The 12,743-nt window shown below is 41.7% G+C and overlaps 1 protein-coding gene across 2 annotated transcripts in view; it reads right to left on the reverse strand.

Moving 5' to 3' along the window:
* LOC124714218 (protein argonaute-2) overlaps positions 1 to 12,743 on the reverse strand; it is a 216,240-nt gene that overhangs the window by 73,033 nt on the left and 130,464 nt on the right. For both annotated transcript variants that reach the window (XM_047243003.1, XM_047243004.1), the window contains exons 9-10: positions 2,797 to 2,930; positions 2,647 to 2,717 (exon numbers count right to left, since the gene is read on the reverse strand). In XM_047243003.1, the coding sequence (XP_047098959.1) occupies positions 2,647 to 2,717; positions 2,797 to 2,930 (205 nt within the window). The remainder of the gene's footprint in view (positions 1 to 2,646; positions 2,718 to 2,796; positions 2,931 to 12,743) is intronic.

Genomic DNA, 12,743 nt, shown 5'->3' on the forward strand with positions numbered 1-12,743 from the left:
TTAAGCAAAAAGTGAGCTTTCATTAAAATACATTTATATAGCATTACAAAACTTTTCATTGCGTGAATTTTTTTTAAATTCTGCAAGGTTGACTGTTTCCATCTTCATTTAACTTACAAATGAATCACTGTCATCATCAAAATCATTGTCACTCTTGTTTCCACTTAAACATTCCTCTGAAAGCTCTACAATCTCTTTTTCAGAAAGGACTGATCGTAAATAACAAGCCATTTCCGTCTAATACCCTTGAACGTAATAATTACATCCATTCTCTTCACAACTGCTACAGTTTGATTCAGAGTTAACACAGGCTTCCCTAGATGGCAGTACTATACAGCATTGGTGCCTAGTACAGTCAGATTTGAGAAAGGAATACGTGAGAGCTATGAAAAATCATGTCGAATAAGGCTCGATGTCAGAGCAGAAAACAATATTTGCAATATTGAGCACCACTCACTGCTGGAGTGGAAAGGGGTAAAGTATCTCAAGCATAGTTTTATGGTCCACTTGATCAATGACCTTGACAACATCACAAAGGCATACAAACAGTGTAATAATAGTTGTTTAGCTTCTCCAGAACTTAATTTGTAATATGACGTGTAGCTTTGTGAACAGTCCGTCGCTAATGCTGAGTTTATAGTCAGCCAGCACATCATGCTATGAAAAATGAGTCAGTATTCTATTGCATGCCACATGTTCAATTTTGATAAAAGACTGTGAGAAAATGGATTGGTAATCACAGTTGATATTCTTTCTTTCTTTTATTGATGGCTGTCACTACTATGAATTTACCTTATCCGTAAATATTCCTTGAGTGACTGAGTCATTACGCACACAGCTTGAACTTGATGATGACTTTGATACAGCTTGAAATTTATTTCTTAGCAGAAGAATAGCTCTTCTTAATGACATAATGATTTCTGAAATCTCTTTCAAAGTTCATTTTTAGCATAATGACTGTCAGTGTTGTAGAAGGCTGTAGAAGTTAACTACAAGTGTAAATTAAAGCATCTAAACTCAAGGGAAAAGAATGTAACGCCCTCAAGGACAAGGTCATTTTACTGGTTTGTGAGGTGCCAGGTAGTTCATCCCTGTAGGAGTATATGATAAATTCAGACCAAATGAAACACACAGCACAGGATGCCTAAACTGTCGTATTAATACACAATGAAACCCCCTTTGCTGGCAGAACAGGCATGTCTTCTCACATGCAAATGATCATAAAGGCACCAAATGTCATTCTGCGAAGGTTTGTCCCAAGAATCTTGTGCCTTTTGTTACAATTTGGCACTGGTTTCTGCGGGTCCTGGAGAAGAGTAAGTTCTTGTAACATCACATCCTGCACATGATCAATCTGAAAGAGATATGGTGATCTTGCTGGTCAGCGCAGTAGTTGTACATCACAAAGAGCACATTCTGTCTAATGCAGCCGTATGTGGATGTGCATTGCCCTGCTGAAAAAACATATCGCCACCCCATTGAAGAAATGACATTAGTACAGAGACAATGGCATGTGCAATATAGTGGACATTGTTTACTTCACCCAGCAGAAACACCAAATGTGACCACAAGTTGTAACTGATGGTCCCTCACACCACGAAGCCTGGGACAGGGCCTGTTTCTCATGGGCGAATGCAATCTGGAATAGGCAGCTCACCAGGTCTACACCATAAATGTGTACATTCATCACTCCCATTCAGACAGAACCTTCCCTCATCACTGAAGACAACAGAGGCCCATTCCACTCTTCAGTCAACTCTTTCACGAAACCTGTATTGCCTTGCTTAGTGGTGTCATGGGGTTAGTGGTACTCTCGCCAGGTCCACAATAGTCCCTGACAACACAGCTGGTGCAACATATGCCCGGATGTCATCCCTGAAAAATGTTCGGTCAGCCACTAATGCTGAAACAATGCATCAACTTCATGGTTTCTGTACTATACAGACATCCAGAACCTGGTCCACAGGAGTGGCAATGTTCCACAGACTGATGATGAAAGTAGCAACACACCACTGATACACTGTCCAACACGTGCATCAATCCATCAACATGTCCATCCAGCTTTCCCCATAGCCCCATAGTGAATGGCCGAAGCTACCCAACAGGAGTACGTACTTGTCAGTGGGGCATGGTTGTACCCTAGAATGAATGTTGCAAACACTTAACTTCTAAACTCAGCACAGTTACTGCTTGCAGAGTCAAAACAGAGGATGGACAGACAGTGCCATCTGATAGTCGATGACCTAACACAGAACATTACAACACTTCAGTATGCACATATTAACCCTGGTGCTACTGAACAGTCCTTGAGAAGGATGGATTTTTCCCAACAGTATATATTAATTATGCTTTATCATATAGATAACAAAACATTCCATCTTTTGCAACTGAATGTTTCTGCATCAAGTTAATCATCAGCAATTGCAATATTTGCTACCATTGTCTCGAAGCAGTCGATGAATGTGGTGGCTAATGATTTCAATATCATTACTTCCATCACCAATTTTACCTGGAAACTCAATTTCATCCTTCACTGTTTTTCTTTGGCTCTGCTATAATAAATATTAATTTGATATCACTAAAATACTTCAATACCAACGAGAATAGTAGGCATCAATAAATATATCAATACGTAAAAATGCTTACAGAAACAAGGTTGTCCAATTATTGGCATCCCTGCATCATTACTTATTTTTTGAAGTTGCTGCGTAAAATTCCTGTAAAGAAAAACATCAAAATGAATTAACAAATGCAGAACGCAGGGACAATATTTTCTTCAAAACTGCTATAGCTTACCTCAATGCATCCTCTCTCACTGTTCTCTGGGGAGCAAAGCAAGCTATTGCCCAGACTCTTATTTCAACACCAGTAAAGAATTGCTTGCCTCGCATGTCCCACACACCTTGATTGGGCATTGCTTGTTGCTTTGTCTAAAACAAATAAATATAAATAACACAGCTATTCAATTTCAGGCTAGGGGTGAAAACATAAGACTTGAATGAACGAGGACCAAATCGAATTTAATATAGGTTGGCAATGACAGCAAAGATATGGAATACTATCCCTCTCTCTAATGTTGGCAAATACACAAAATGGTTTTCTAAACTAATACCACCAATGAACCTGGCACCTACACAACATAAGAATAGGTCAAAAACAATTAATTATAATTTTTTTTGTTGAATATGCAAAACAACCTGTGTGTCAAATGATATAAAGGTGAGAGTTACAAGCCTGGTTATGAAGGAATCGTTAGAGATGATCAAGAACACAAGGAGTGAGACCTTAGGTACTTATTGAAGGATAACCAGTCAATAGTATACTGAAAATCGACCAGTGAAGTGTTAATGTGTTTTCAATAATAAATATTTGCAGAAAGCTTGGAAAGAAGTAGGTAGAACAGGATGGCACAGCATAGCAACATACGAGGGTCACTCGAAAAGAAATGCACACTATTTTTTTAAAATCCATCTTTTATTCTACATGTTTGAAAGTTTTACAGTGTGTAGATACATCCTTTAGGAACAATATTTTCATTTCTCCACATAATTTCCATCCCTCTCAAATGCCTTATGCCACCCTGGAATCAGCACCTGTATACCTGCACAGTAAAATTCTGGACCAACCTGTTGGGAGCCGCTGTTTGGCAGCGTGCACAAGGGAGTCATCATCTTCAAACCTCGTTCCACAAAGAGAATCTTTCAGTTTCCCAAAGAGATGACAGTCACATGGAGCCAGGTCACGACTGTACGGCCGGTGCTTCAGCGTTGTCGATCCGAGTTTAGTGATCGCTTCCATTGTTTTTTGACTGACAAGTGGCCGTGCACTGCAACAGCAAAACATCCTGCTTTTGCCAACGTGGCCGAACACGACTCAATCAAGCTTGAAGTTTCTTCAGTGTCTTCACATATGCATCAGAATTTATGGTAGTTCCACTTGGCATGATGTCCACAAGCAAGAGTCCTTCGGAATCGAAAAACACCGTAGCCGTAACTTTTCCACCAGAAGGTGTGGATTTGAATTTTTTTTCCTTGGGTGAATTTGTATGATGCCTCTTCATTTCTAGTGAAACATGATGGAGCCATGTTTCATCACCTGTCACAATTCTTCCAAGAAATTCATCTCCACCATTCTCATACTGTTCCAAAAGTTCGCTGCATACTGTTTTTCTTGTTTCTTTGTGAGCCACTGTCAACATCCTGGTAACCCATCTGGCACAAACCTTTTTAACGCCAACACTTTCAGTATTCTGCAAACACTTCCTTCCCCTATCCCAACATAGCGTGACAATTCATTTACTGTGATGTGTCTGTCAGCAGTCACCAATTTGTTAATTCTCTGCACATTGTCTGGAGTGCCTGCAGTACGAGGCCTGCCGCTGCGAGGATAATCCTCGATATTGCCGTGCCCGCTTTCATCATGTAACCTGCTTGCCCACCGACTAACTGTAGTGCAATCGACAGCAGCATCTCCATACACCTTTTTCAGCCTCTTATGGATGTTTCCCACTGTCTCGTTTTCACAGCACAGGAATTCTATGACAGTACATTGCTTCTGATGAACATCAAGTGTAGCAGCCATCTTGAAGACATGCTGTGACGGCACCATTCACAGGAACAGGTTGAACTAAGTTTGAAAACAAGCGGGAAGGATGTATCTACACATAGTAAAACTTTCACACATGCAGAATCAAAACTGGATTTTTACAAAATTAGTGTGCATTTCTATTGGAGTGACGCTCATATACTGGGCTTAAACAACTGGGCTTAAACACAGTTCTTCACAGGTATATGAATATTATACCATGTAATACTTAATCTTCAAAACTCTTTGGAAACATATAGTAACACTACACAACTAATGGCTAAAATGACATGACTTCACAGGTAACATCTATAATGTTGGTGGAAATAAATGAAATACAACTGTCAAGTGTTATTAAATAAAATAATATAATGGAGTACACTGTTATTACACAAGATTTGTTAACAGCAGTTACCATTCAAAACAGAGTATTATAACAAAATGGAACACAAGTTGGAAAATACATCCTTCTATGGTTTAAAAAAATAAAAAGAAAAAAACGCGTTCAAGGCTGCAAAATCAGCAAATAATATCATAAATTAAATTTCTTAACCAACACCTCTCAACACGCTTTCCAGCATCTACAAAACCGTGTAACTTTCAAATTTTCTTCCAAATTCACACTTGCTTTCCAGCACTGCAAGAACAGGTTACAACACTTCCTCAATCCCTCCTCAATCTCTGCTTTCTTTTCATGTCCTTCTGTAACGAATTATTTCCGGGCTGTGACCATCAGTGTGGACTGGTCACTACTGCGAGTGACAGCATCTGTTTCCTGGCGTCCAGGGGACGGGAATTGTCACGCCGGTGGTAAAGTGTTTGGTCTCTGTACAAACCAGCTAACAGGTGGTCACCTGGCCTGACCAGGTGGTTTACAAAGACAGCTGTTTCCCACAGGATGGCTAGGTTTCCTAGTACCTTTTGGGAGTAAGCTACTGAAAGTGGCAGCATGCAGAAATACTTTACAGTATTACTATGAGTGCTAGCAGAAAATGGCCAACTGGAGTGCCTACTTTCTACTCTGAAAGCTACTTGGCTGAATCGCCTCCACAAGAAACGAATGATGTGGAGCAGCTTGCAAAATGAAGGAGGGAGTTGGGAGGCAATCCTGGTGGGATGCAGGTGGTGAATTTTAAGCCATCTGGGGCAAAGTTGGTCTGGCAGTATTATGGAAGTCTGTATTCAGGAACAGCAAAGCTGTTATCTCAGTGTGAAAGTTCATAAAGTGTTCAGTAGCGCGTTTGCTGGCACAGGAAAGGTCTTAGTCATTGCATGTTTTCAATATGGATGTTGTCATTGTTTAGTGAACATCCACTTTGAACTTATCCATGTCCCATCCCTTAATTCACATCTTTCTGCAATTTCTTCAGTTTTAATCTGCAGTTTATAAACAATAAATTATAGACAGCATTCAAATCTGCCCCTGGAAATGGTTCAGTTTTAAATTTGGTTTTGAAACCTTATATAAGTGAAAGAGACCTGCAAACCACATAAGGTTTTAGATGGATTATATATAATGCTCAGACCCTTTATGATTCTTTAATTCCATTAACAATCCGAACAATTTCTTTTACGTCATCACACATTCTTTTAAATTCTACAACTGCAGAGATAGCAGGCATATGAACTTTTACTACTGTGGTGTGTATCATGTTAAAGATTGTGTCTATTTTTACTATGATAATGTGTTTACTGTGCTGTACATATTAGCCCCCCCCCCACATTCTGATTTGTTGTTAGAACTACTCCTGTATCACTTCTATTTTATTTTGTTTTGATGTCCTTCTACTAACCTCAGCAGAAGTACTATTCTTCCTGCCAGAAAACTTCAGAAACTAGCACTAAATCAAACTTCATCCTAACTATTTCTCTTTTTAAATTGATTAATTTACTAATCCAATTAAGGAATCTAATACAGTAGACCAGGCTCATCCAAGAATTGTGCCCCATCAGCAACCGTGTGTCTCTAGTGTCGGCATAGGAGCGAGCGAGCGAGCGAGCGAGAGAGAGAGAGAGAGAGAGAGAGAGAGAGAGAGAGAGAGAGAGCGCTGTGGAAGGAGTGAGAGCGAACAGCACTGGTGTGCACTGGACTGTCCCGCGGTCAGATCAAACATAAACAAATTTTTCTATTTTAGAAATAATTTTATGTAAGGGATATAGAGTCTCATTCTTACGGTTAGTAGTTACAAGTAAATATTTTTTGTTATACTTCGTGCTACAGCTTTTTGTATCCCTTTTCAGAGTTTAGAAATCAGATCTCTAGTTTGCTGTTTTGTACGTAATAATTTTAACTGACCAAGTTTGAAAACTTATTAAAATAGAATTAAGGTTATAAAGCTCTTTAATTCTTAACATTTTACATGTATTTCTTTTTCGAGGAATCGATTTGGTCTAGGTTTGGTACAATATTCCGAGAGACTGCTAGTCAAATTTTTAGAACTGTTCTTAGTTTTAGCAAGTTTTAAAAGATAGAAAAAGCGCTCACAAATATACGTGGAACCAAACATTGAGAGAACTATGGCCACGTGCTTGTGCAAAACTGGATATTTCTCTCGTGGAAGACAGCTGTAAAAGTCATCCAAAGTTTTACACATAATAAAGTGGTCCATCAGGCGGATATCGCACTGCAGGTCAATCAGCTCTAGTTGGAACACTTGTGAGACGTCCTCTGCCCGAAGGGAAAACGGGCGAATAAATATATCTAAGGCCGGTTGAAGCTCACTTATCTCCAAAAATCTGTTTTCAAACTGTTCTTGTAAATCGCAAATGATTTGAACATAATCTGAAAAAATCCACATCTTCTTTAACACTATCTAGTGCAGAAAGTGTCCACAATTCTTCTCGCGCAACTGTTTTTCCCACAAAGTATTTAAATGGCCAGTAAGGTCACTCAAAAATGCAATATTTGCCACCCACTTAGGATCACGAAGTAATTCTTCTGGACGTCCTTTCATTTCCAAAAAGGTATTTATTTCACCCCTCAAGGAGAAAAACCGATGAAGCACCTTTCCTGTGCTCAGCCATCGTACTTCGGTGTGGTAGGGGATGTCCGGGTATTCCGCTTCGATATCAGCCAGAAATTCTTTAAATTGGCAATGTGTGAGTCCATGCGATCAAAGATAATTAACCGTTCGAAGAACTGTGTCCATAACATTTTTTATGTTGACAATCTTCACACACAGTGTCTCCTGGTGCATCAGACAATGGACTGCCGCGAATAAGGAACGTCCGACTTCAGCCATTTTTGACCTGACGTAACCCAGGAATCCAGTGCGTATCCCTCGTAGCGCAGGGGCTCCATCCGTTGTTTCACTGATCAGATGTTACCATTTTAAACCCACTGACTCTAACACGTTTTCCACGGCTAGAAAAATATCCAAATCCGTGGTTGTGTCTTTTAATGGTATAAGGTCGAGAAATTCTTCTGACACACCTCGAATGAATATAACAAGCTGAGATATGTCCGCAAAGTCAACGACTCGTCAAGAGCGATAGAAAATGAAATGAAGTTTGCCGCTCTCTCCATTAATTGCTGTTCCATATCTAAGGCCACATCTTCGACTCGGTAAGCTATTTCTTCAAATTTTTTCGTGAGGTCTGCAGGACAGATACAAGCCGCCGAGTCGACCAGGCAGTCCTTGATGAGATTCCCACAAATATACAAAAACAAAGAATGGCTATTAATGACACTTTGCTGGCCGAGAGAGCGTTTGTGATGGGTTTTCAGAAAGTGGCAAAAATTGACGCACATGAAACTTTTTCTTATGTCTGTGGATGCGATTTAATGCAGCCCAATTATAAAAATTAACCAAAAAGAAATGTTCCTTGTTGCTGAAATCTGATATTCGATAACTGGCACATTGCTAAGTGACGTATCAGATTGTAAAATATAATAAATAATAAAGAGTCATACGATAGGAAACGCTTACTTCACTGTAATGCTGCTTGAAATTTTCTTTCACTTCTTCAAGTGTTGACTGGCGTTCCTCTCGCAACAAATTTTCGAACTGATATTTGTGACAGGTATTAAAATGCCGTTCAATCGAGTACTTTTTTAAATACGTGAGGTTTCGATGACATACTAAACATTTGGCATGATTTTCGACAGCAGTACAAAGGAAATTAATTTCGCACTCTGGTTTAAATAGTGCAGACGTGCCACTCCTCTTTCTTTTTGTCTGCTGCTGTTTACCACCCATCTCAATCCACTGTAGCCTTACGTCTGTTGACTAATGGCTTTGTGTCGCTTTTGAATGCTGCTGGCGTGGTGGTCTGTCGTCCTTAACGAAGCGCGCGTACAGAGGCATTGCGAGGTGCGGCTGGCAGTCGGGCGGTCCACACGGCCAGCTAAGCGATATGGCTCGGCCACTGGGACAACATACGAATTCGCCCGGGGCGCTGGCCGCGGGCGATCGCGGGCACTGGCACCCCAGGGGTGCAGTTTGGACGAGCCTGCAGTAGACAATGATCCATAGAGTTACAGTTTTGTTTTTCCTGAGAACTTTCTCCTGAGATGTCACCCACCCAGAGATCTTTATGGTGAACTATTTTATCTGCAGAATATTTTATCCAAGAGGAAACCATCAATATTAAACCGTACAGTAGACCTACATGTGCTTGGGAAATATAATGTCTATATTTTCCCTTGCTTTTGGCCTTTGGGATATTAACATGGCAAAGGCATTATGGTTTAATATTACAAGGCCAGATCAATCTACAGTTCAGCAGTTGCCTCTCTCCACTACTGAAAAGGCTGCTGACCCGCTACAGGAACTCTATTTCGCAACACATAATACCAAGTAAAACTGTTAATATTGTGGGCACACACACATCTGTTATCTGATAAATCATCCCTGTTAAAATATGCCATACTGAATTACAGAATGAATCTTCTACCCTGCAGAAGAGTGTACAATGTTTTGAAACTTCATGGCAGATTTAAATCGTGTGTATAACCGGGACAAGAGCTTAAAAAAAATAAAAAAATTAATAATAATAAAATAAAATCACTTATATTTTTTAGGCAATACTCTCCCCACTGAGTTAACCTGGACAAACAATGCACAAGCAGGCTTCACACTCATACTTCTGCCAGTCCCAACCCTGCACACAAATCGTAATCTACCAGGATGTTTCATGCTGAATTCTAGGTGCTAGAAAGTATTTGATCCAGTGATAAAACTGGTCTAACATGCAAATACAACGTTTGCCCAATACTCAATAGACTCACATTTTGTTCCCTTTGCAAGCTGCTGAACTATACAGAATAGCTTCTGCACATGTAGGAATATAACAACATCATGGTTGCCAATACTTAAAGCCTTCCAGTTATAACAATACCATGACTGACATCCTTGCCCGCAAACTACCAATCTGCAAGTGTTAGCTGGCGAGCCTCAGCTTCTACAACTTTTTAGTTTCCTCACTTTTCTGGTAGACAGGCCATTGTTATGTCGCAACTACAATGTGAGTTAGTAGCAAGCCCATGAATACAGTAGTGGGGCAGACTCAGTTGAATGAACATGTAATGCAAGAGTTGCAAGCCAAAAATACATAAAGAGAATTATAAAGTGCACTGAAGGAAACAATTCACTGAATAATAATCTCGAATCGCCGAAACTTCACAATTGGTCAATATCTTCAAAACAGTGACTGTGATACAATTACGCATGTTTTCCATTGTTTGATGATAAACAAATTAAGAAAAGATGTCACCTTTTGTTTCACAAGAACGTGACCAATTCTTATTGTTAAGTCTGTTGCAAATGATTACAGTTACACCAAGTGCAATTAGGTTCCAGTTTAGTTTTTCTGTGTGATCATGGCTGAAGTCTCTAATAGCCACCCATTAGGGCCACGGTCAGATATCTTAAAATAACAGCATAAGAGTTTACATTAACTTCATGGATGAACAGTGCAAACAGATGAAAATGTATAGGCTTTCATGATTAATGTTCTTTGAATAAAATCCTTTTGAGTACTAGGCTTATCATTACGAAACATTAAAGACAACGCCAAAACTGATGTTTCAACAATCTTCCACTGCATCTCTTCAGGGCGACTTTATCATGAACATTTATGTTGGAAAGACAGTAAAAACATCTGTTTCATAGTTGGTTTTAGTGTTTTATTATGAGACAGCTTAATATCCAAAGGGATTTTATTCAAATGCTAGCTGAGTTCAAAAGATGCACTATCGAAGTTGATTCTTCTAGAGCAGATTTCAGGTCTCCAAAAAGGTACCGATAGGCATAAAAAAGTATTCCATATTTTACAATTTTTTAACTTCAATAACTTTATTTGTTCCCATTATAGTAACTGAAGCATAGCTATATATTCAGTTTTGAGAATTTCTTAAGGCTTTTGCAGACCTCAACAACATCTAAGGTAATACAGATAAATTGAACTATTCTCTAATTCCAGATTATACTCCTGTCAGCAATACAAACCTACAGTTATGTGAATCTCTCCAGTGACTTTCATGAATTCAAGTATTACCAGCACCTTTTTCCAATTACTTTAAACGCTTAGTTGTTCCTCCAACTTACAATAAACTGCTGCTACAAAACTGGCTACATTATCTGTGGTTATGATCTATCTAGTTGCATAGCAACTTCTTAAATTCTTAATCACAACCTCATTGGGCATATACTTGTCTAATTTTACCCATCAATATTCCACAATTTCAAGTAGAGAAATGAACAAGAGAGCACAGTTTGACCCAAACAGATTTTGTTACTTACTTAACCATGAAAAAGGGGGAGGATGTGTGTCATTTTTCTCTCCCATCACTTTAAACCAAAAGAGGCCATTTCAAGATCATCCAATTCTAAGAGATTTACTTTTTGACTTTTTCATGTCTTAAACCAAAATTCAGCAAACTTTTGCAAACCAGTGGAACAATTTAATGAACTGCTACATTAAATTACAGAAGACATTTAATTTACATGGATAACGCATAGTGACAAAAACTACTAAATTAAGAAACTATGAGTACTCGCATATACATGTAATCAATAAACAGTTAGGACTACTTTGTTGTTATAAACTAAGGATTCAAACTCTGCACGAAAGGTGGAGGCAGTGGCAGAGAGGGCGGGGGTTGTGACAGAGGGCCAGGGGCAGCGGCAGCAGAGAGGAACGAGGAAGGCGAGGGGAGGGGCGACGGGGAGAGGGGAAGGGTGAGGGGAGGGGCGACGGGGAGAGGGGAAGGGCGAGGGGAGGGGCGACGGGGAGAGGGGAAGGGCGAGGGGAGGGGCGAAAGAGGAGAGGGGAAGGGAGAGGGGAGGGGAGGGGCGAAAGAGGAGAGGGGAAGGGAGAGGAGAGGGGCGAAAGAGGGGAGGGGAAGGGAGAGGGGGAGAGGGGAAGGGAGAGGGGGAGAGGGGAAGGGAGAGGGGGAGAGGGGAAGGGAAGGGCGAGGGGGAGAGGGGAAGGGAAGGGCGAGGGGGAGAGGGGAAGGGAAGGGCGAGGGGGAGAGGGGAAGGGAAGGGCGAGGGGGAGAGGGGAAGGGAAGGGCGAGGGGGAGAGGGGAAGGGAGAGGGGAAGGGAAGGGCGAGGGGAAGGGAGAGGGGAAGGGAAGGGCGAGGGGAAGGGAAGGGCGAGGGGAAGGGAAGGGAAGGGCGAGGGGAAGAGGGTATGGGCGTGGGAGGGGCGAGGGTAGAGTCGAGGGGGAAGAGGGGAAGGGCGAGGGGGAGGGGTAGATGGCGAGGAGAGGGGAGTGGCGAGGGTGATGTGGGACGAGGGGTGGGGTGGGGCGAAGGGAAGGGCGTGGGAGGGGGAAGGCGACGTGACGGGCAGGGTGAAGGTGAGATGAAGGGTGGGGAGGGGGAAGGGGTGGGATGAGGGTAAGGGTGGGGAGGTGAAAGGGGTGGGGTGAGGGTAAGGGTGGGGAGGGGGAAGGGGTGGGGTGAGGATAAGGGTGGGGAGGGGGAAGGGGTGGGGTGAGGATAAGGGTGGGGAGGGGGAAGGAGAGGGGCGAGGATAAGGGTGGGGAGGGGGAAGGGGTGGGGCGAGGATAAGGGTGGGGAGGGGGAAGGGGTGGGGCGAGGATAAGGGTGGGGAGGGGAAGGGGGAGTAGAAGGGGTGGGGCGAGGGTAAGAGCATGGAGGCGGAAGGGGTGGGGCGAGGGTAAGAGCATGGAGGCGGAAGGGGTGGGGCGA

This window comes from Schistocerca piceifrons, chromosome 1 (assembly GCF_021461385.2).
Source record: "Schistocerca piceifrons isolate TAMUIC-IGC-003096 chromosome 1, iqSchPice1.1, whole genome shotgun sequence".
Lineage (NCBI taxonomy): Eukaryota > Metazoa > Arthropoda > Insecta > Orthoptera > Acrididae > Schistocerca > Schistocerca piceifrons.